This window comes from Myodes glareolus, chromosome 9 (genome assembly GCF_982192425.1).
Source record: "Myodes glareolus chromosome 9, mMyoGla1.1, whole genome shotgun sequence".
In the NCBI taxonomy this organism is placed as follows: Eukaryota; Metazoa; Chordata; class Mammalia; order Rodentia; family Cricetidae; genus Myodes; species Myodes glareolus.
This window is the reverse complement of record NC_142034.1, coordinates 5,242,822-5,266,378: the sequence shown is the minus strand read 5'-3', so window position 1 is coordinate 5,266,378 and position 23,557 is coordinate 5,242,822. Positions and strand designations below refer to the sequence as shown.

Below are 23,557 nucleotides of genomic sequence, written 5' to 3'. Positions count from 1 at the left end.
TACTTGGGCCCCAAGGCTGCCTCCTCTTCCAGGCTCTTAGCAGCCCTGGAAGCCTGTAATCCCAGGGTTGAGTCACCACCGGTGGCTAAACCGCCTGACGCAGGTGCTATGCTGGCGTGAGCCTGTCCTTCACCTGTGGTCAGGAGCTCACAGTGCTCTCTCCGGGAGGTCTGGATGGTAAACACATCCCAAGACACACAGTCCAGGGCTGGGAAGTGTCACTCCCCCCCACCCCCCCAGCCGCAGGAGGGACCTTCTCTGCTCCCAGGGATAAAAGCTGACGTCAGGAGTTCAGCCCTGGCCCCAGATGAACTGAGGTAGGAAATAAAGCCGAGGCCTCCATGACACAGGAAGATTCCTGCTGCTGGCTGGCAGCTACATTACTTGCTTTAGGGAACTGTGTGGCCTGGGGCAGGTGGCCTGAGCCCTCCCTCGCTGAGATTACAGACTTCCAGAGAGACTAAGGGATTGCTTCCCTCCCATATGTGCACATGAAGAAGTCAGAGAGACAACATGCAAGGGTCAATTCTCACCTTTTGCCCTGTGCGTTCTTGGGGAGGGGTGTCAAATTCATGCCATCAGATTTGGAGGCCAACACCTATACTTGGCAGGATCTCCCGAGTGACATGGCACCCAAATGCCAGCTCCTGTAAGAGGAGCCCCTGCCAAGTGCAGTTGTGCCTTTTTCCATTCAGAAGGGCCACCCATGCAGGTCACCAATGCAGCCATCCTCACAGACAATTCATAAATTCATAGGGTCCCACGGGACTGCAGAATGCGGTCCCGGCGTAGCGCTTGCCACCCTTGGTGCTCAGGAGAGTAGAGAAGGAATCACACTCCTTTCCCTGTGTCTGGCTTCCCTGTCACTTCTTCCCACCTCCTCGGTACATTCCAGTGACCTGCCACAGGAGGAGCAGGGGCCCTTGGACCACCTGGAGCTAGTTACTAAGTATCTCTATCCTTTCTAGAAAGTTTGAACTTCTAGGAGAACACTATCTTTGTTATTATTTAGAATTTCAGTCCCACACGAATTTTGTTACCTTCGTAATCCATTAAATTTACCAGCATATTCCTGTGTTCACTATCTTTTCTTGAGGCTTTCTCTTTTTCCAGAAGTTCCTAATAGGTTTTCTGTACCACGATAATAGGTTTCTCCGCGATAATAGGTTTCTTCGACATTGTAAGCCAAATCAAGCCGAGTTGAAAAAGCAAAAGAACAGGTTTATTTGAGCAAGCAACTCCCAGGTGAGTTCTCCAGTCCCCGAGGTGAGGGCCGGAGAAGTCACATGCCCAAACTAAAGCAGGGAGCTTATACAGGCTGTGGGTGGGAGGCGATGCCAGAAACTGGGTCAAAAGCTGAATGCTTTAAGTAGGAACTTGGGCTGCTGGCAACTTCAGGGGAGGATCTGTTGCGGCTGCCAGGAATGCAGGACTGAGCTTTTTGGTGCCTTTTCTTTATTGGAGATTCTCTGAGAGGGTGGGGCTTAGAGAGAGAGTCAAGCAGGGGTGACCTGGAGCCTGGAGGTTCCAGCTGGACCTACTGAAGCTCACCCCTCCCCTCTCTGAATTCTACCCATCATTTCTTGGTAAGTAGCGGCCTTAGGGTTACGATTGCTGTGAAGAAACAGGATGACCAAAAGCGACTCGGAGAAGAAAGGGTTTATTTGGCTTATGCTCGTCACTGAAGGAAGCCAAATAGGGCTTGATCCTGGAGACAGGAGCTGATGGAGGCCATGGAAGGATGCTGTGTACTGGCTGCTCAGCTTGCCTTCTTATGAAACTCAGGACCACCAAGCCAGGGTGTCCCCACCCACCATAGGCTGGGCCCTCCCCATCAACCACTAGTTAAGAAAATACACTACAGCCCCATATTAAGGAGGCGTTTTCTCAGTTGAGGCTCCCTCCTCATAGCTGACTCTAGCTTGTGTCAAGTTGACATAAAAGTAGCCAGTACAGTAGCCCGCTGGTTTGTGTGTTTTTATTGTCTCTGGTCGCTTTTCAGAGTTAGTTGTCTCTTTTTTAAATTTTTAAAAAAAGGTTAATTCGTTTTTTGTGTATACAGTGTTCTGCCTGCATGTATGTCTGCAGGCCAGAAGAGGGCACCAAACCTCATAGATGGCTGTGAGCCACTATGTGGTTGCTAGGAATTGAACTCAGGACCTCTGAAGAGCAGCCAGTGCTCTTAACAGCTGAGCCATCTCTCCAGCCCCTAAGTTGTCTCTGTATCCTCAGATGCAGCCCAGTTTTGTCGGAATATCTAGAAATGGGCAGATATTCTTTTATCCCAGGTAGCATACCACATCAACTTTCAGTTGTTGAGAAATGTCGGCTTCCCTCTTACGAGCCAATGAGCATTTCCTGCTATTTCCTCTCAGGTCTCTGTCTGTCTTCTGGGTTTCTTCACCCTCACGTGTGACGTTGGTTAGTTGGGTCTGTCTGCCCAGCTCTGGGTCACAGTCTTGGTCACTCCACCAGCTAGCTCACCGCTCTCTTCAGACTGTCCTGCCAAGTAACGTTCCATGAGTTCTAAACCTTAAGAATCGCACTGCTGACTTGTGGAATTTCCAGTGGGTTCCTCTCCAGGACCACCTGTTTCTATTTCTCTTAAGCCAATCAGGGTTTCAACAATTTCTTATGGTCTTTGACGATGCCAAACATTTTTATTTGAAAATCTTCGGATTTTTCTATTCTTTCCGTCACATCTGGAGTGGTTTATAATCACCACGTGGTCAAGTTTCTCCAGTTGTCCTTACGATTAGCTTTGCCCACGGATTTGGGGGCAGGATCACCCTCCCCCATCGCCACCACGTGACTTGTCTCTTCCAGTGGTCCCGCTCCAGGCTGATGAGGTCATTTGAGGTTGCTCAGAATCTCCACTTACGGACGCAGGACGTCAGGGTGTCAAGTCCCCTGGGTTAGCGCTGATGCCCTGGCCCTGACGCTGCCCTGGGGACTCTACCCCAGCCTGGGCACAGAGCTCGGCTCCATCCCCTGCCTCATTCTTTTTACTTTTGTGATTTGATTCTTCAGCTGACAAATCAGAAAAGACGCTCTGCAGAACCTGCCAGAATGCCACAGGTGCAGGGCAAATGACCAAAACGGACTGTTTTGGCGATGGGTAACACAGGCCTCTTGGGTGGCTGATGCAGATGGAAGTTCTAGACTGTCAAGAGACAAATTCTGTGACTTAAGTTCTTTCTGATTTTGTGTGTGTGGGTGTGGGGGTGTGTGGGTGTGGGGGTGCGTTTTGCCTGCTTGTGAGTCTACCCTCCACATGTGTGCATATACTCCGTGGAGGGCAGGAGAGGGCATCCGATCCCTGTGGAACTAGAGTCACGGATGTGTAAGACACCATGTGGGGGCTGGGTCCTCTACTAGCGCGCTCAGTACACTTAACCATTGAGCTGTTTTCCCAGCCCCTTCACTGATTTGTCTTTGTGCATGTCTGTGTGTGTACATCTGTACTCGAAAGCGCGTGGAGGCAGAGCACAGCCCAGGGTTCCGTTCCTCATTTGCTATCCACCTTATTTTGAAGCAGGGTCTCTCATTGGCCTGGAACACACCACTTAGGCTTGGAGGCAAACCCCAGCCAGCCCATCTGCCTTCCGGCATTGGGATTACAAGTGTACACCTCTGCCTGGCCTTTTAGTCTGGGTTCTAGATATCAAACCCAGGCCATTGTGCTGACAAAGGGAGCTCTTTACCAGCTGAACCCTTGCCCCAGTTCCTGCTTTTGTGTGAAGTGTGGTCTCACGACGTAGCCCAGCCTTGAACTCAGTATGTAGCCCGGGCTGTAATAATCCTGGATGCTGGGACAATAAGCACGCACCACTCCACAGGGCTTGAGAGACAAATTCTGGCCTGCAGCTTAACAGTCATTCCTGTATCCCAGCCAGCATCCCCGATCTCTGCTCCCGGGCCTCCGCGGGTTTCCAGCGGGTTCTCCTGGACCTCTTTCCGCGTCTGTCACACTTTCAGTCTAGGCGCTACTGTCTCTGCTCAGGGTGCCGGCTTCGAAGACGATGGCGGTTCTCTGAGTCTGCTACATGGAAATGGCTGTCTTACTTTTTATTAAGGCTGCATCTTTTGGAGGGGACAGGGAGTTGTCTTGCTATGTAGGCTTGAATGGCCTAGAACTTGTTATGTAGACCAGGCTAGCCTTGAACTCACAGAGACCCCTCTGCTCTGCCTCCTGAGGGCTGGGATTAAAGGTACATGCCACTATGCCCAGCTCTGAGGTTGCATCTAAATGTTTTCTCCTTAAAGTTTCTCTGGCTCTGTTATAAGGAATGACCTGAAATATGGACTTTGAAATATTATCCTCTTTAATTCATTGACTTTTTTTCTTTTACTATAAAAGTTCATTAAATAGAAAATCAACAAAGTTTCCAGATCCCTGGAATGTGCAGAGTTTGAAGGGTAATTTTGAAAAACGAAACCGCAACCCACTGGCCCAGCTCTGAGCCCAGCTGTCTGATTTCTTCAGGCCGACTGTGCACAGGCGACCAATCGTAAATTACCATTCCCTCTTAAAAGCCAGCGGCAAGGAAACTTCTTGCAAGTTGAACTGTGTTGTTTTCCTTTGTTGGGGTCTTCTTTGCTCATTGAAGTTAATTCTTAATTGTTGAGAAACCATTTTGTCAAATTAAAACATTAGTGCAGAAACATGTACAAACCCTTAAGTCTGCAACATGACCGGCGTTCACACCCTCAAGTGGTCTCCTCTAGATTACGGGTGGAGGTGGGGACATTAGCTTCATCCTACAGCTAAGGAAATAAGGTTTGAGGGAGTAAAGTGAGGCTTTCCTGGGAAGAGACACAGGAGAGGGGCAGGGCCAGTTCCTGGGTCCGCTTAGTGGAGAAAGGGGCTGGGAGCAAAGAAAGGAGGCGTTGGTATTTAGGTAGTCTGGGTCCAGGAGGAAGGAGCAGGGAGGAGGGGCTATACAGAGGGGCGGAGGGGCGGGCTGAGAGCCTGCAGCCCTGGTGCTGGCTCAACTGCAGTATGGGGACAGATGGACAGATGTGTTACTTCCCCAGGCCTTGAACCTTTAAAAAAAATAGAACAAAGAACAAAGCCCGAATCTTCCTAATGGACAGGAAGGGTCTCACTATGTTGCTCATTGCAGGCCTTCGACACCTGACTTCAAGCAATCCTCCTGCCTCAGCATCCTGAGTAGCCAAGGACTTCTCATGCCTACCCAAGGGGCATACATTTCCACTTTTTCAGAAATATCTCTACTTTTACCTTTATAACCGGTCGATCCAAGGTCCTCACATGAGCTGGGCCAGTGCTCTACCCTGATCTATATCCTCAGGCCTCCAAAGACATATTAACAGACATACACCATATCACCACTGTCTGCCTGCCTGCCTGTCTGTCTGTCTATCTATCTATCTATTTATCATCTGTGAATGACAGAGTCTCCTGTAGCCCAGGCTACCCTCAAATTCTCTATGGAGCCCAGAATGGTCTTGGAGTCCTGATCCCCGTCTCTGCTTCTGGAGTGTGGAGATAAAGTTGTATACTGCTACACCCGGCTATCACTGTCTTATGTGAGTTTTTGGTTTGTTTGGGTTTTTTTGTCTGTTTGTTTTTTGATTTTTATTTTTCCACGACAGGGATTCTCTGTGTTGTTCTGACTGTCCTGAAACTCACAATGTAGACCAGGCTGGCTTTGAACTCATAGAGGTCTGCCTCCCTGAGTGCCGGGATTAAAGGTGTGCACCACCACTGCCCAGCTGTCTTTTATTTTTTAAGGACAGTTTCACACACATATATAAGCACGCGAGTGTGCATGGATGCCCACACACACACACACACACACACACACACACAGAGAGAGAGAGAGAGAGAGAGAGAGAGAGAGAGCGAGAGAGCGCTCAAAGACCCATCATCAGAACATTTTCAGTTTTACAAAAGCAAAGCAACCCCCATCTTCCCTGTCCTCTTTACCTCATTTGGCTTGGGTAGGCCAGAACTGTCACTCAAAGGCCTGGTCCTTAGCATGGTGCTGGGGATGATGGCTAAGGAGTTGATGCCAAGGTCCCTTTCTAGAACTGGTTACCCAGGTCTCGGGGTGGTGACTGCATGGGGTTTCCAGGGTTATCAAATAAAAACACACCCTGCTCAGTAAAGTTTGAATTCATTTACATGTATGGATGCATGTATGTATATACACACACATTTACACGTACGGATGCATGTATGTAAGCGCACATATTTACACAATCAAGTGTCACTTGCCAGAAAGTGTGCTTTACTTGGGCATCCTGTACTGGTCTCAATGCTCCTCCAGGGATGCTGGCATAGTTGCTGAGGGTGGCCCAGAGTGGGCCAGAGAGCCAGAGCTTCCCCCGAGGGTTCAGCAGACCCTTGTCACCAGTGCAGTGACCTTCAGCCACCTGCAGCTGTGGCCCCAGGGCAGCGAGCCTGTTTCCCAGCCTTCCTCCTGGCTGCTTGGCAGGCCCTTTATTTATCTATGTTTTAATGAAAACAAATTAGGATTTTCTCACTCTCCCAGGTGATGGCTCTTGTGATAAGAGGAGGCACCTGGCTCCTCTGTCTGTCAGGCTCAGCCCCAGTGGAGAGGCCTCAGTGGGGCTGGGTTTCCAGCAGGCTGGCTCCCACAAGCTGCTTTTCCATTCCTCATTAACTCTTTGTTGTCTGTCTGTGCACTGAGAGAGGCTGGAGGGGCCTGGGATGGCGGCCAGGAAGAGAGCCACCAAATATAATAAAAATAAAATATAAAAATGTGCTGTCCCGGGCACCACAGCTGTGAGGTCAGTCTGGCTATCCCAGGATGGTGAGGGATCGTGTCAAAAGTTGATTTGAGGCAAAACTGTGATTTAATCAAAGGCTCATCAGACCTGGGGCTCTACCCAGGGAATGTTCCACGTCTCGACCGAGAGAAGCTTTTGGTTAACCCGAATAAAGTGTTCTGTTTTCTGAGACGCGGTCTCACTATGTAGCCATGGCTGTCCTGAAACTTACTATGGAGACCAGGCGGGCCTTGAACTCATTAAGATCGGCTCACTTACTGCCTCCTGAGTGCTGGGGTTAAAGACGTGTGTCACCATGCTTGAGTCATGACAAGTTTTTGTTTTATGACGCTGTCTGGGAGACACTACCTCTCCCTCCTTCTGGCTGCTCAAGAGTCAGGCCTGGGGCAAGAGAAGCTCCGAGGGAGGCTGAGCTAATGGGATGGGGTGTTTGAAGAAAGGATATCTAACATCTTCAGGTAGAGGTTGTTCACGAGTGACCTAGAGAACTGAGATGAAGTCTGTGGTGGAGAGCTGGTCTCTTGATGTCACATGACCGTCACCATCTTGGATCATAGTTGTCATCATTCCAGACCTTCATAGGGTGGACTCCAGAACATTCCCTTCCAGCAGAGAGGGAGGGTCGTCAGACTTCTGTCCCCGCTCTGCCCATCTGCAGGGCATCCTGCCCAGATGGGTGTTATCTCGAGGATGCTGGAATATAGAGGAAGGGGAAGACTGTCAGGGATGGGAACTCTTGGGATGCTTTCTTGAGCTGTCACTCATGCTGAGGTGGGTGGGTCTTGGGGTGATGCAGCTCCTGGAAAACAACCCCAGAAACAATGGATCTTAGGAATGGGAGAAAGGGACTGGTGAGACGGCTCAGTGGTTAAGAGCACTGGCTGCTCTTCCAGAGGACCTTGGTTCAATTCCCAGCACCCACATGGCAGCTTACAACTGTAACTATAGTTCCAGGGAATCTGACACCTTCACACCAATGCATTCAAAATAAAGTTTAAAAAAACGGGGAAAAGGCTGGGCAGCACTCAGGAGGCGGAGGCAGTCAGATCTCTACGTTCGAGGCCAGACTGGTCTACATAGTCAGTTCCAGGACAGCCAGAGCTACACAGAGAAACTGTCTTGAAAAACAAAAACAAAACAAAAACAAAAACAAAGCAGGGATGAGGTAGGGGAGATGGGGTAGGATGGAGTAGGGAGATAGGGTAGGGGAGATGGGGTAGCATGGGGTGGGGAGATGGGGTAGCATGGGGTGGGGAGATGGGGTAGGATGGGGTAGGATGGGGTAGGGTAGCTCAGCAAGTAAAGTACTTGCTGGGTGTGGTGATGTCTGCCCATCATCCTAGCACCGGAGAAGCAGTAACAGAAGCACACCTGGCACCCACTTGCCAGTTTACTCACCGAGTGGGAGAGACAGCCTTAAGGAGGTGGAGGGCTGTTGGCAGGGTTTAGTGGGCAAGGGAGCCTTCGGCCAGGCCCGACCACCTGAGTTCACTCCCTGGGACCCACGTGGCAGAAGGAGAAAACTGACTCTCTGTTTCATACTGGTGCCAGGATGTGTGTCCATGCACACACACACACACACACACACACAATTCAGTGTAACAAAAAAAAGGTAACAAGTTAGAGATTGATGTTGACCTCTGACCTCCACACACACAAAACACACATACACGTACAAAGCCATTAGAAGCTAAGTGTGATGACTTATTCCTGTAATCCTAGCATTCAAGAGGCTGAGGCAAGAGGATCGCCATGAGTGAACTCCAGACCAAACTGGAGTACAGAGTGAGAACTTGTCTCAAAAAAAAAAAAAAAAAAAGTAAGCCAGAAAGGCGCAGCACAGCTGGGGGTTCCCAGGGGTTTTTCTCAGGTCCCAGCTTCCCTCCAGGGAGGTACTGGGGAAGTGTCAGCATGAAAGGCAGACAGACCTTCTCCTTTCTCATGCCCTGCAGTGACATCTCACTCTTTATCTCCCTCCTGGGAGGCAAAGGCAGCAGGAAGTGACCAGGACAAGAGGTGACTGGGCCATGGGTCAGAGGCGGCTCCATCTGCAGCTTTGAAGGTGTCAGCCAATGACCACCCTTGCCTGGTCTCCCAGGGAGGGAACTGCATGCAAGCAGGGAAGTCAGAAACATAGATATCTTGTGTCTTTTCACATACTGTAATTTACTACAAGAATAAATTCACGCCGGGACGTGGTGGTGCACGCCTTTAATCCAGCACTTGGGAGGCAGAGGCAGGAGGATCTCTGTGAGTTCCAGGACAGCCAGGGATATTACATGGAGAAACCCTCTCTCAAAAAACCAGATAGATTGATAGATAGATAGATAGATAGATAGATAGATAGATAGATAGATAGATAGACAGATTCACAAGGTCAGTTTCATTGGCTCCAATTTACCAAATAGTCCCAATTCCCCTTGACTAGTGGCCGTTGGCAATCACAAACTTGTTTATTGTAATCTTAATTACTAATATTAACTCTCAGTTCACACATTAACATCACACCATGTCACAGAATGGCTAAGGAAGGATGGAAGAAGATGCCGGGTTCAAAGGTCATCTTCAAGTCAGAGGTAGAGTTGAGAAAGGCTGTGAAGGACCAGACACCAACAGGTCAGGCACAGAGAGGTCAGGAGGGAGGGCTGGGGGCAGCACAGAGAGGTCAGGAGGGAGGGCTAGGGGCAGTAGAGGGAGGGCTGGGGACAGCAGAGGAAGGGCTGGGGGCAGTAGAGGGAGGGCTGGGGATAGCAGAGGAAGGGCTGGGGGGCAGTAGAGGGAGAGCTGGGGACAGCAGAGGGAGGGCTGGGGGCAGTAGAGGGAGGGCTGGGGGCAGTAGAGGGAGGGCTGGGGGCAGTAGAGGGAGGGCTGGGGGCAGTAGAGGGAGGGCTGAGGCAGCAGAGGAAGGGCTGGGGGCAGTAGAGGGAGGGCTGGGGGCAGCAGAGGAAGGGCTGGGGACAGCAGAGGGAGGGCTGGGGGGCAGCACATTTTGAGGGTCAATTCTAAGTGGGCTGAGTGTTATTTATGGGCAGGGGGACACTGCTCCAGTTGGAACCCAGGGACAGAGGCAGGAGTCTTTCCACATGACAACTTCCTGGGGAAGACTCGTGAAAATGACAAGGTGGAGTCACTTTTTCTTGACTCTTAGACTCAGAATGGAGGCCACACAGGTCCAGGCTGTTGCAAGTTTCTCAAGAGCAGATCTGGCCTGCAGCAGATACTCAGCACAGCACAGAGAAAGCCAGAGTGGGGGCCCCCACCTTTCTCTACAGCCTCCTGAAGTAGGTTCCACAGAACCTTCCAGGCACCCTGTGATAAAAGGATTCTGGAGTCAAGAGCCAGGTCTGGCGGTGCCAACAAGTAATCCCAGCAGGAAGGTGAGGAGGTGAAGGCTCTCTTAGGCTATAGCAAGACTGTCTCAGCAAAACCAAAGTAACAAAAAAGACATTGGAGCCATAGAAGACATTCATATAGTGCCAAGTTAGAGGTGTGGGGGGTTGGGGGGAGGGCTTTGTGAATGAAGTACTGGCCAGTCAAGCATGAGGACTGGAGTACACATGCTCAGAGCCCACATATTGCTGGGTGGTCATGGTGAACACAAACACACACACACACACTATACACACACACACACACACACACACACACACACTACACACACACACATATGCACACACACTATATATACACACGCACACTATACACACACAAACACACACTATACACACACATGAACACACACTATATACACACACACACTATACACACACATGCACACACACACACACACACACACACAAAACAAAACCGGGCATGGTGGCACACACCTTTAATCCCAGCACTCAGGAGGAGGAGGCAGGGGTAGGCAAATCTCTGTGAGTTCAAAGCGAGCCTGGTCTACAGATTGAGTTCAGGACAGTCAGGGCTACACAGAGAAACCCTGTCTCATAAAACCTAAAAAAAAAAAAGAAAAGAAAAAGAAAAAAGAGCATCCTCAAGCCCTTTGCACCAGCTGCTCTGACAGCTGGTGCTCCTGTCTCTGTCTCACCCCTGCTCACGGGAAGGCTCTGTTCTGGTGAGCATGCTGGGGCCTCAAGTTCTGACTGTGCACGCCCTGCTGCATGTTCTTAACCTCCCCACCCCCAACCCCCTACTACTCATCTGGTCTTATACAACTGATCACTGTCCACCCTTCTTACCAAAGCAGAGACCCATGGGGCAATATTCAAGAAATCAATTTCAGATCAGCAACTGGAAAAAAATTAACTACTGAGACAAAAACACACGAGCGTCTTAAAGCTCTTGCTGTTTTTTTTTCCAAGTGTCTTCCAGGAAGGTGGTGTTGGGAGACACACCCACGGAACCTCCTGGAGTGTCTGTGCACAGGGTTACTGTAAATTTCACACTTCAACAAGGCCTCAATCATCAGACCCTGCAGCAGCCAGAGTCAGAGCAGAGTCAGCAACAAAGACGCTGAGTCAAGCAGGTCAGAGCGGCAGCACTTAGGACCGACTACAGGGGACCATCCCCCAGGGAAGCCGCTCAGGTGGGTTAGCTCTGACTACAGGGGACCATCCCCCCAGGGAGGCCACTCAGGTGGGTTAGCTCCGACTACAGGGGACCATCCCCCAGGGAAGCCACTCAGGTGGGTTAGCTCCGACTACAGGGGACCATCCCCCCAGGGAGGCCACTCAGGTGGGTTAGCTCCGACTACAGGGGACCATCCCCCCAGGGAAGCCGCTCAGGTGGGTTAGCTCCGACTAGAGGGGACCATCCCCCCAGGGAAGCCACTCAGGTGGGTTAGCTCCGACTACAGGGGACCATCCCCCCAGGGAAGCCACTCAGGTGGGTTAGCTCCGACTACAGGGGACCATCCCCCCAGGGAAGCTGCTCAGGTGGGTTAGCTCCGACTACAGGGGACCATCCTCCGGGGAAGCCGCTCAGGTGGGTTAGCTCTGACTACAAGGGGCCATCCCCCCAGGGAAGCCACTCAGGTGGGTTAGCTCCGACTACAGGGGACCATCCCCGAAGGAAGCCGCTCAGGTGGGTTAGCTCCGACTACAAGGGGCCATCCCCCCAGGGAAGCCGCTCAGGTGGGTTAGCTCCGACTACAGGGGACCATCCCCCAGGGAAGCCGCTCAGGTGGGTTAGCTCCGACTACAAGGGGCCATCCCCCCAGGGAAGCCGCTCAGGTGGGTTAGCTCCGACTACAGGGGACCATCCCCCCAGGGAAGCCGCTCAGGTGGGTTAGCTCCGACTACAGGGGACCATCCCCCAGGGAAGCCGCTCAGGTGGGTTAGCTCCGACTACAAGGGACCATCCTCCGGGGAAGCCGTTCAGGTGGGTTAGCTCCGACTACAGGGGACCATCCCCCCAGGGAAGCCACTCAGGTGGGTTAGCTCCGACTACAGGGGACCATCCCCCAGGGAAGCCGCTCAGATGGATTAGCTCCGACTACAGGGGACCATCCCCCAGGGAAGCCACTCAGGTGGGTTAGCTCCGACTACAGGGGACCATCCCCCCAGGGAAGCCGCTCAGGTGGGTTAGCTCCGACTACAGGGGACCATCCTCTGGGGAAGCCGCTCAGGTGGGTTAGCTCCACTACAGGGGACCATCCCCCGGGGAAGCCGCTCAGGTGGGTTAGCTCCGACTACAGGGGACCATCCCCCCAGGGAGGCCACTCAGGTGGGTTAACTCCGACTACAGGGGACCATCCCCCAGGGAAGCCGCTCAGGTGGGTTAGCTCCGACTACAGGGGACCATCCCCCAGGGAAGCCACTCAGGTGGGTTAGCTCCGACTACAGGGGGCCATCCCCCAGGGAAGCTGCTCAGGTGGGTTAGCTCCGACTACAGGGGACCATCCTCCGGGGAAGCCGCTCAGCAGAACTCCCATCAGGAGGATGTTCTCAGAGGAGTACAGAGAGGATGGAGGCTGTAGGACTTAGATGACAGACAGCATGGGGAGAGCGGCTGAGGCTCTGCTAACAACGCTTCCCCCCTCCCCCCCCCCACCCCAAGTGGACCGACTGGGAAAACTTCAACAAGGCCAGGACCTCTGACCAGAGCTACAGACTTGGGCCTTTCCCAAGGCAAGTGGCTGCTGAGAAGGCTAGGTGTGGTCCCTGTCTCCCACTCCTCACAGCCTAGGGTGACCCCCTAGGAAAACCAGATAGGGAACACATGACAAACCCTGGTGTCCTGCTGTTTAGATTTTTCCAGCCACCAGGCTTGCTATCCTCCCGCCACCCCAATTTTTTTTTCCTTATAAAGAACCCAGTTTCAGGTATTCTAGTCACACAAAATACCCCAAGCTAATCAGGCACTAAGAGATTGTCCATCCCTCATTGGTGGTCGACTTCCTTCCTTGCTGTCACTGAAGGCCTAAATTGCTAGACTGGGATGTCCCACTCAGTAAGGTCTTGGCTCTAACTGACTAAAACCAGCAGCTCTTGGGTCTGTAAACTTGGTGGCAGATCCATCGTCTCCTGTTGAGCCCAGCCTTGGCAAGCTCCTGGCTGAATCTGAAGAAGCAGTCCTGGGCCCTGGCTCCTGACCCTGAGGGTTGCATGCCTGTGGCTTTAAACTCTGTCTCTGCCTTACTACACTTCCCATGAGCCTCGGGCCTTGGATGGAAGTCTCAGGAGGCCACCTCTTGCTGGTGGCTCATGCTCTGCTTTAACTTAGTCTGGGAGATGGGTTCAAGCTGACACTGAAGGCCACACAGAATCCAAGGGAAGGGACCTTGGCCCTATGGTGGGAGATGTTTCAAGGTGACTGCAAAGCATGTAGGGTCCTCTAGTCCAGTTGGAATTATGCTCTCATGAAAACCTTATTCCCGTCATGAAGGGCAAAAGGAGTCCAGGCCAGAGTGGCCCCAGAGTGGGAGAGTCTCCTCTAGGCCTGTCATGGAGGGATCCTCAGCTTTGGCTCCAGTTCTGAGTCACTCCTCCCTCTTCCCCTGAGGTAGCAACCGTCAGTCCCTGAGCAGCCAGCATTCATGTTCCTGGGGGTGAAAGGCCCTTTCACTGCCTTCTGGCTCCAGCCCATGTAGGGCATGCACCCAATTCCTTTCAAAGGGAGGGCGTTCCCAATAGGTGTGCTGAAAACCCACCCCACCAGGCAAACAACCCACCCACAAAACGGTTTTTTAAAAAACTAATAAAACTTGCATTTAGAAGCGTTTCAGGTTTCCAGAAGAGTCGCCCAGAGCATACAGAGAAATCCCAGTGTTCCCTGGTATTTATGTTTTCACACACACTGCCTGCTCGCCGTGGTGATGCAGGCTGGCTGCTCTGGATGACAGGCAGGCCTCAGGGTCTACTCCGGGCTCCATCTTCATGTTTTATATCCTATGAGTTTTGACGAATGTGTCTGTTCTGCCAGAACCATCTAGAAGAATGTCACTGTGCCTTCCTGATGCCTGATGTCCCTCCCACTCCTTGCTTTAACAGCGTCCCCAACCCCTGAACATCATTAAACTTTCTGAGAGAAACCCTGTTTCATCTTGGCCTTCAGGAGACCACTGGGGACTTCCCAAGACACACAAGGTGCTTTGTGCAGTGCCTCAGAAATCCTATGACTGTCCGAAGGGTTCATGAGGCAAGAAGTTTTCTCTGAGTTTGTTTATTTATCATTTATTTATTTTAGATAAAATCTCATGTGGCCTCCAATTACTGATCTTCATGTCTCCAACTCCAGAGTGCTGGGATAACAAGCCTGCACCACCACACAGCTTGTTTTTTTGTGTTACATTTATTTGTGTGCGCGTGCACATGCGCACATGAGTACGTGAGTGTGTGTGCACTCATCTGTGTGTGAGCACATGCATATGTGTGTTTGTGTGCGTGCGTGCACATGCATGTGTGTTTGTGTGTGTGTGCACCACATGACTGCAGGCGCATTCAGAGCCTGGAGGATGGCATCAGACACCCTAGGCTGGAAGAGTGCTGGCACCTTCTGATCTCAAAGCCAGTGCTATGTGCTTCCTGTCTTATTTAGAGCCACAGAGACAATTTTCTTCTTTCTTTCTTTCTGCCTGGAAAACTCCGCAGCTTAGCATAAACTCTTAAGGTGACTGTGATGTCTGGGACCCTCACACAGAGCATGAGCCACCAGCAAGAGGTAGTCTTTTTTTAAAAAAAAATATTTATTTATTTATTTATTTATTTATTTATTATGTATACAATATTCTGTGTGTGCCTGAAGGCCAGAAGAGGGCACCAGACCTCATTACAGATGGTTGTGAGCCACCATGTGGTTGCTGGGAATTGAACTCAGGACCTTTGGAAGAGCAGGCAATGCTCTTAACCGCTGAGCCATCTCTCCAGCCCCAAGAGGTAGTCTTCTGAGTCACCCATCCAGAGGGCACCAAGACCCAAGGCTCATGGGAAGTGCATTAATATACAGGTTTATTAATACACTTCAGGCAATGGTTCAGCTAAGTTTTCTGCTACCACATGAGGAAGTGACCTCCAGTGCCCAAGAGTGTTTCTTTCTGGCTAGTTCCAACTTCCTTCAGGCCCAGATTCTTCCTACTGATCTTGAAGCCAGTGCTATGTGCTTCCTGTTTTATTTAGAGCCACAGAGCCAATTTTCCTTCTTTCCTTCCTTCCTTCCTTCCTTCCTTCCTTCCTTCCTTCCTTCCTTCCTTCCTTCCTTCCTTCTTCCCTCCCTCCCTCAGCTCAGCATGGCACTATGTCAGGAATGTCATAATCCTCGTTTATCACACAGCAAGACCTGGCTCCTGAAGAAAGCAGGTGAGGGGTCACAAACCACTCAGCAGGCAGAGGAACAGAACATTGAAAAGACCTTTCAAAAGCCTGTTTAGTGAATTGTAGCGGCATGTAGCCGTCACCGTGTGACGTCAGGTATACTCACAGAGGCAGTGAATCTGTCCCACATTTTAAAAAAAATAACCATTTAAAAGATCCAAAATGAAAGCCGGGCTGTGGTGGCGCATACCCTTAATTCCAGCACCCAGGAGGCAGAGGCAGATGGATCTCTGTGAGTTCAAGGCCAGCCTGGTCTCCAGAGTGAGTTCCAGGACAGCCAGGGCTACACAGAGAAACCTTGTCTGGAAAAACAAAACAAAACAAAACAAACAAAAATTCAAAATGTGGTGCTTAATTAGTCTTCACCCTCCTCAGATGTCCCTCGCGTAGAAACCTCGTCCCTCTCCCATCTATCCCTTCAATCTTTTCCAATGCAGCATCCGCAGAACCTGGTAGGTTTGTGCAGGTGTCCTAGGCTTCCAGAGACTCAGGTTCTCAGATGAGAGGAGGCGCACCAGAGCTGCCTGTGATGTAGCTGGAATGAGCTCTCTCTCTCTCTCTCTCTCTCTCTCTCTCTCTCTCTCTCTCTCTCTCTCTCTCTCTCTGTGTGTGTGTGTGTGTGTGTGTGTGTGTGGTGATGGGGGAAGATTAGTAGTTAGAACTGAGCGCACCCTCGGGTTTTCCGCTGAGAAGTTTCCCACACTCAGGCGGGAAGCGGCAATTCCCTGCAAAGGAAAAAGGGAAAGGGGATTTTGGGGTGGTGTAACTCTTCTGTGGGCTTTTCAGAACGGTGCGCCAGAGCAGCTCTGCCCCTACCTGGATCGCCTGCTCTTCCTTCCCAGCGCGGTGAGTCGGTGAGGCAGTGGCGCCCCAGGCTTCACCACGCCCTGCGCACTGCCCGGAACCTGCACCTCCCTTCACCGTAGTTACCCTGGCACATTCACCTTCTCCGAAGCCTTGTTTGCCTTGCTTTGGCATAACCTCAATAGACCACTTTCAACACCCTCCGGACAGAATTAATCACTTTCTCCTCTGCGTCTGCGCAAGCGCGTGTACGCACGCGCACACATACGCAAAACCAAAACAAAGAACGTTTTATTATGGAAAGACTTTTTCTTTTACTTTCTGTTTTATTTACTTATATTTGATCAGTTCACATCTTGTTTACTTACCTGCGTGAGGCAGTATGTGCGTTGGGGGAGGGGTGTATGTCGTAGTTCAAAGGTGATGTGAAGGTCAGAGGACAATTTGTGGTAAAGCCAACTTTTGAGGTCCACTTTGTGGGTCCCTGAGATTGAACCTACGAGCAAGTGAATTTAATCTTTGAGTCATCTTGCGTGAGCCATGTGTGCGTCTGTGTGAGTATATTCACACATGTGTGCTGGTGATAGTGAAGACCAGAAGGTGTTGGATCCCCTGTAGTTGGAGTTACAGGAAATTGTGAGCCCACCGAGTGGGTGCTGGGAAGGCACCGAGTGGGTGCTGGAAGGGTCCTATGGTTAAGTAGCAAGTGCTCCTAACCACTGAGATATCGCTCAGCGTGCACCCCCCCCCACTTCTTCCTTTTGGTTTTTCAAGACAGGACTGTCCTGGAACTCACTCTGTAGACCAAGCTGGCCTCAAATTCGGAGATCCCCCTGCCTCTGCCTCCCAGAATGCTGGACTTGAGCCACCACCACCTGCCCCCTTTTGTTTGTTTGTTTGTTTGCTTGCTCTTTTAAAGACAGGATCTTGGTCCATAGTTCTGTCTGTCCTAGCACTCACTGTACAACCAGGCTGCTATTACACTTGTAGTGATCCTCCTGCCTCAGCCTTCAACGTGTTGAGATTACATGCGTGCATTTTTAAGAATTTAAAAGTAAGAACTCTGCGTGTAGCTCCGGAGTTCCAGATTCTCCTGTTGTAGAGACTCGGGGCCCCTGGGCCTGCTACAGAGAGACACGGAGCCAGGCACAAGCAGCGAGTGGATGCTTCTTCAATGTCAGATGCCGCAGAAATGATGACCAGATCCAAAGCCCTGGAAGAGGACACGAAGGTCCAGGCCCATGGGGCAGCCAGTGCGGCCGGTGCGGTACCCGTGGGTGGTGATCAGCCCGACTCATTTAAGCCAGCGTCCCGTCCCCAACACGACACCCCCCCCACGCACCCCGCGACTGTCCTGTGGTGGCCGCCGGGTGCCTCCTCCTCCGGCTCCCGCCTGGCCCGGGGAAAGTTGTAGTGACTAACTTTCATGGGGGTGGTGTGGCGGGTGGCGCGGGACGCACCTGCGTGGGGGCGCGGGGCGGGGCGGGCGCGCACCTCGACGGGGCGGGGCGGCCGTGCTCCCGCCTTCCTCCCGCCCTCCGGCGGCGGCCGCGAATTAGCCACCTGGGAGCCCGCGCCCCGCGGCCCCGCCGTCACACTTTCCTGGGAGCGGCGGCCACGGCGGCACCATGAAGAAGTCTTATTCAGGTGGGCGCCGCGCCCGGCGTGGGGAGGGTCAGCGTCGGGGACCTGCGCGTGTCACCTGAGCGCTGGTGGTCGGAGTGGACGAGGCCACCCAGGAACCAAGTCGGTCCTGTGGCTCAGACCTCGCGGGACGTTGTACTCCCTGGATAGTCTATAGTCCCGGGCTGGATTGCCCCCTCCCACAGATGGTGATTGTGGGGGCGCTCCACGCGTGAACTCTGTTCTCCACGCACTTGGCTTTCCCCTATGTTCAGACCCCTGGGGCCGCCAGGGCCTGGAGGAGGCCGCTGTGCAAGTCTCTTGCCCTCTGCGCCGCTGGAGTTTCTTCTGATTTTGCCCTTTCGCTGTCCCTCGCTGTCCCTCGCAGACCTGGCTCACTCTAGAGTGTGAGGGGCTGCTCTGGGGGCGTCCCCCTCGCCCTGTCAGTGGAATGTTTGGTGGCGCTTGAGGCACCTGGCTGCGGTCCGGGTGTGATGGTGGGGTGGTGCTGGATGGAGGGGTCTGGACCAGGCCCCTGCATCTCTTTCTGGCGGTAACTCATATTGTCATTTGCCCAGTGGGGCACTGGAAGGTCTCCAAACGGGGCCACCCAGAAGGGTTGGGCCAGTTATTTGGTCTCAGGACGTCTTGAGTGTTTTAGCATGGCTAACTTCACTGTAACAGGTAGTGGTGTGTGTGTGTGTGTGTGTGTGTGTGTGTGTGTGTGTGTGTGGTGTGTCCCGGGGGGGGGGTGTTGCAGGGCTCTCTCCACTCTCTTGCTTCGCGCTTCCATTCCACAGACAGCCCAGCTGAGGCCGTGAAAGCGGGTTAAGGCAACCCTGATCTCCACTCTTCCTTGTGACCCAGGCTGAATCCTTTGTCCGCTTCCTCTAGCCTCACAAACCTTCTCTTCACGTTCCTCTCCTAATCTATTTGGACAGGAAGCGCTCTGCCAAGAACCTGTGAGTTCATTTAAGATAAGAGCTGTGAATCAGGAGACTGACTTAGAGTTGAAGAGGTTATTTGAGCCATCCCCCTGCCTTGAGGTCATGCTCTGTTTCCTCCTGCTTTCCATATTTAAGAACCAAAATGTCTTTGACTTCATCTTAAAGAGGGTCATTTAACTTGCCCTAAAAAAAAAAAAAAAAAAAAAAAAAAAAAGCCTTCTGGGCCAGTAGCTCCCCGGTGGTTCTTAGCTGTTAACTTGCTGCTTGGCCCCCAGTCGCTGGCTTCTTTCAGGAGAACTTGTTGATGGGATGGTGGGGGAGGTGGGGGCTTCCAGGTGGTGTGTGTTCAGGTTTGGCACTGGGCCCCTCTCCCTCCCCAACATGCTCCAGATGCTTGGAATGGTTGTGGGCATTGGGGCCCTTTCCCGGGCTCTCTGGCTGGTTTGGGGATGGCCGATGCCTGTACTTTGGTTGGTGTCTCCTCACACTTCCCGACTGGTGGGTCTGGACACTGAGCTACCTAGGTCCTCCCAGCTCACAGGTGCCTGACTTACTGTACAAACCCCAGAAAGCCACCCCCAAGTCTGGATGGGGTGTCTAAAGCCTGGAGTTTCCGGGGATGGGGTGAAGACCAGTACTTGCCCCGGCATCTCTCCTATGCCTACCCAACCTTGACCAGGTACATTTTTGCAAAAATATGAAGCTTTTTGTGATAGGCGTGTGGAAGTCCAGCTTCCAGCCCCTAGAAAAGCAAGCTCTGTTTCCTTCTGTTTACCTAAAGGGGTAGGGCCCCTGGAGGATGGGCAGAGGGAGGGTCTGGACCATATCCAGTTTGTTCCCTGCCTGGCAGGGTGCCAAGGGGTGCTTGGGTCACTCTGCTGCAGTTGGGTGGTAGGAGTTCAGCCCACACCGGTGTCCTCCAGGTCTCCCGGAGCCAGCCCTGTTCTGAGTAGGGTCTCTTGCCAAAGTCAGATTGACTCTTAAGAGCCATCGCCACCAGAAACTCAAGCAAAGTAGCAAAGAATGTTAAAAATCTCCCCAGCACCTGAAAATCCAAGGGCAACCAGTAAAGTTTGTGTCTTTCCCATAGACGGAGTGGGATTATCACTTCTAGGCCTGTTTATGAAACACATGAACTGGCTACCACACTGTGGTCAGGGAGCAGCCGTGAGCATTCCTGGGCCGCTCGAGAGGGGAGATGAGAAGCCTGTCTGGAGTGACCCCATGGCTTTACCTACAGCCACCAAATATGCTTTATGTGGTGGGCGCCCGTAGTCAGGCTAGAGGGCACAGAAGCAGTAGCAGGACACGCTCTTAGCTTGCAGGAGCTTGCCTTGTCACTGGGAAGGCAAGATCCGGGTAAGATAGCAGCTCACTGCTAACCCTGTCTCCTCTGAAGCAGCCCAGGGCACCTGGGAGGAAGGCGTGAGGCTTTTGGAGTGACCTTTAGGAATAAGGGGTCTGATGCAGTGGAGAATAAAAAAGGATTTTCCCAGGTGGGGACTGTGCAGGACACCAGGGCCATTTAGGGGACCCTCTGGCGGTCCCAGCTCTTCATGAACACATCCATCTTCCCTTCTGTTTTGGTGGCGAGCTGTAGCAGTGTGGCCCAATGGTTAAGGTGGGAACTTGAAACTGTGAAGCTCTTGGGATTAAGTCCCTGGTGCTGCAGGGACCGGAATACTTTATCTCACAAGTCCCATTGTTAAACAGGGACAAAGCTTGGTTGTGACCATGATTTTCTACAGGAACAGGTTCAGAAGTACCTGTTCTAACTCTCCAACTGTTATCCAAGCATGATTTCCCTAGGCCATTAGGAGGGACCGGGAGGCCGTGTGTTACCCTGTGCAGGGGGACCTAAGGCTCCTTTTGACTCACACGGTCTGGAGGCCCCTCTGCGCTGGAGCCAGCTGCAGGCCACACCTTTTGTCCTCTGGGGTCCTGAACTTAGCTCCTCACAACCTGTGAGTCTCCTGGAATTCCCCTTCAGTGCCCTTGGCTTGCTTGGAAGTTTTCAGTGGCAGAGGCTGGGGGTCTTAGCTGTGAGCCACCAGACTGGCCAAGTGGATCTCTGTGTGCACTTTGGCGTTGTCTTGGGACTCCTGTGGCTTTCGGGAGACTCTCAAAGCAGGTGGCTAGCTTTGCCAGCTCTATACTGCGCAGGGATTCAGTCCTAGGAAGTCCACAGGGATGAGGGTTTCATCCCTGCCCAGCGCTCTAGTGGGCTTTGGAAGGGCATAGGATGCCCCCTCTGAGGTCCCTTCTGAGTAAGCTACTTGCTGTTGGTTGGCAAGCATGGGAATGGATGACTTTCTGGTTCCTCCGCATCTTGGTGCTGGCTCGGGCCACCCCTTGTCTCCTCATGGTCATGCTGTTTGTTCTGCTGCATCCAAGGGACCTGGGGCTGGAGGGCAGCCTCCCCCAGCAGCTGGTCTATGGCTGTGTCCCATACTAGCCTAGCTCCTGAGGTCGCTAGTCCCAGGAGAGCTGACTGAGCACAAGCCAGGAGCCAGCCCTTCCCAGACCACTGGGGAGGTGGGAAGGCAAGTTCAGGCACGGTCGGCCATCTACCCTGCCTGCCCCTGCTTCCTTCTCTCTCTGGCTCTCCACTCTGCAGAGAGGAGAGTACAATGTGCTGGATGGAGTATTTGATAACCCACTTTCTACCCAAAACCTGCGGGTCCTGCTTAAACCAGGATGGCCGCAGAGAGGACAAAGGGTTGCCACTTAGCAGCAGCTGGGCTGGTTTAGTTCGAAGGCGGGCTGGCTGTCCACGCACCTGAGGGGCTCAGGTGGGTGTCTGTCGGGAGCCGTGGAAGGCCCATCCCACACCTGAGCGCTCAGCTGCCCTCCTCAGGTTGTCCTGTCCATCCCAAGCTGCCCGAGGCCCCACGTGCATGGAACCTGGAGGCAGCCGGTTCTGCATGTTTGTCCATGGGCAGTGTTGTGTGGGCTCTGCAATTTGCTAAAGATGTTTTTGATAAGAAAGATCTAGCTCAGACCAGCCCAGGGCCAGGCCCCAAGGCACATGCTGAGTGGATCTCTAGGGCTGTCAGGGGCTCCAGAGAAACACCCCAAGCCCAAGGAGTGTGAATGCTTAGGTAGGGAGAGAGGGGACTCTTGCCCTTTCTTAGGCTTGTTTGTTGGGGCTGTTACCTTGGAAACAGCCCAGCTCTTGACTGTTGGAGGGATTTATGGGGGAAGCATCAGAGCCAGTGCCTGGTGAAGCCCCCTGGGGCTTGTGCAAAGACAGCCCTGTTGTTCTGAGGGATTCCTAGAGAGACCTCAGTGTCCTGACAGGAACTGCCACAGGTCATGTGATCCCAGAGTGCCAATTAAAAGAAGTCTGCCTTGTTGGGTATAAGCTGGTTGACACTGTAGTATCAGGCTCAGAGAGTCATGTGGCAGCCAGGCTTGCAGGGCGACCAATGTCTGTGGCAGCAACAAAGCCAGCCCTGGCAGGTGGGCTGGTCTCCTCTGATGGGATGGCTTCGCTCTGGCTCCAAGAACTTTAGTTAGCCTTGCCAGAAGAGCCCTGCTGAGCTGCGAGGGGCCCCTGACTCCCCAAAGTTCCGTGTGTTCTGAGCCATTCATTCCAGAGTGTCTGCTGGGTGACGCTCAGCCCAGGCTCCATTCTGCCTGCTCCCTGGTGGCTCTCAGCAACAGCACTGGAGAGGGTTGAGGGGCACTGTGCTCTCAGCCCAGTTTCTTGGTCTTATCTCTCTAATCCTGCCCTGGGCCCAGGTCCCCTTGCAACCCTGGTGAAGATGACACCAAGTCACTCCAACCAGAGGGGGTGGCGGCCCCAGGAGCCTTGCTCGTCGGTGGCCTCTTGGCAGATCTGCAACAACCAAGCTTTGTTCAGGGACTGATCTGACCTGGTTCGCTGAAGCCTGACTTGGCAGCCCAGAGACCTCAGGACAGGAAACAGGAGCAAGGAAAGCCAATCCCAGCTTCGGGTCACAGGGTGGCCCTTGGACCCAGACCTTCCCTGGCAGGGTCCCAAGACACCAGTCAAACCCTGACCTTCAGTATCATTTGGAATGCTGGTAGAAGGGAGGAGAAGGGCTCTCTGGTGCTGAGGTTTGCCGCAGCAACCCACCTGACCCTGACTTGAGAATCTCGAGGAGAAGACCAGCGGGTGTGCCAGCCTTCCCTGTGCCAAATTCGGCTGTAGTCTGCCACCGTGGTCTCCCTGTCACTCCTCCTTCCTAGGCCTCCACTGATGCCGAGACCGTCCATGTTCCCACTCTAATCCCCCCAGCCCTACATCTCCAGCAAAGGGTGGGCCAGCACAGCAGTTGACACCCTCTGGGTCCTTGCCAGGCCAGGCTTGTTGGGGCAGCCGCCGACTCGGGGTAGTGGCAACTGTGCCCAGGTTTGAACTGAGTTCCAGGTGAGTGTGGTTACCAGGAAGGGCTGGGCACGGGTGAGCTGGCAGGCTGCCCAGGCCTTGTGCTGAGATCAGTGGGCCCTGTATCCTGGGGCCTCTTTTCTCAACCCTCTTTGTGAGAGGATCAGATCCCAGCAGGGGGATAAGGCTACTGTTACCCAAGCTGGTTGGAAGTGGGTTATAGCCAATGCTTGTCACCTTCCAGTGTGCTTGGGACTTGGCCGGTCGGCGCAGAGGGG

At 52.8% G+C, this 23,557-nt stretch overlaps 1 protein-coding gene and 1 long non-coding RNA gene across 2 annotated transcripts in view; one reads left to right on the top strand and one right to left on the bottom strand.

Moving 5' to 3' along the window:
• Window positions 1-6,131: 6,131 nt before the first annotated feature.
• LOC146893362 (uncharacterized) lies at window positions 6,132-16,588 on the bottom strand. The gene is made up of 2 exons (XR_015003913.2): window positions 16,368-16,588; window positions 6,132-7,473 (listed from the first exon to the last, which is right to left on the bottom strand). It is a non-coding gene; the product is annotated as an uncharacterized LOC146893362 (long non-coding RNA).
• Window positions 16,589-17,882: 1,294 nt separating this feature from the next.
• The window catches only part of Septin9 (septin 9), a 161,024-nt gene continuing 155,349 nt past the window's right edge, over window positions 17,883-23,557 (top strand). The window contains exon 1 of the mRNA XM_087909723.1: window positions 17,883-18,002. Coding sequence (XP_087765849.1) covers window positions 17,984-18,002 — 19 coding nt within the window. The 5' untranslated portion in view covers window positions 17,883-17,983. The remainder of the gene's footprint in view (window positions 18,003-23,557) is intronic.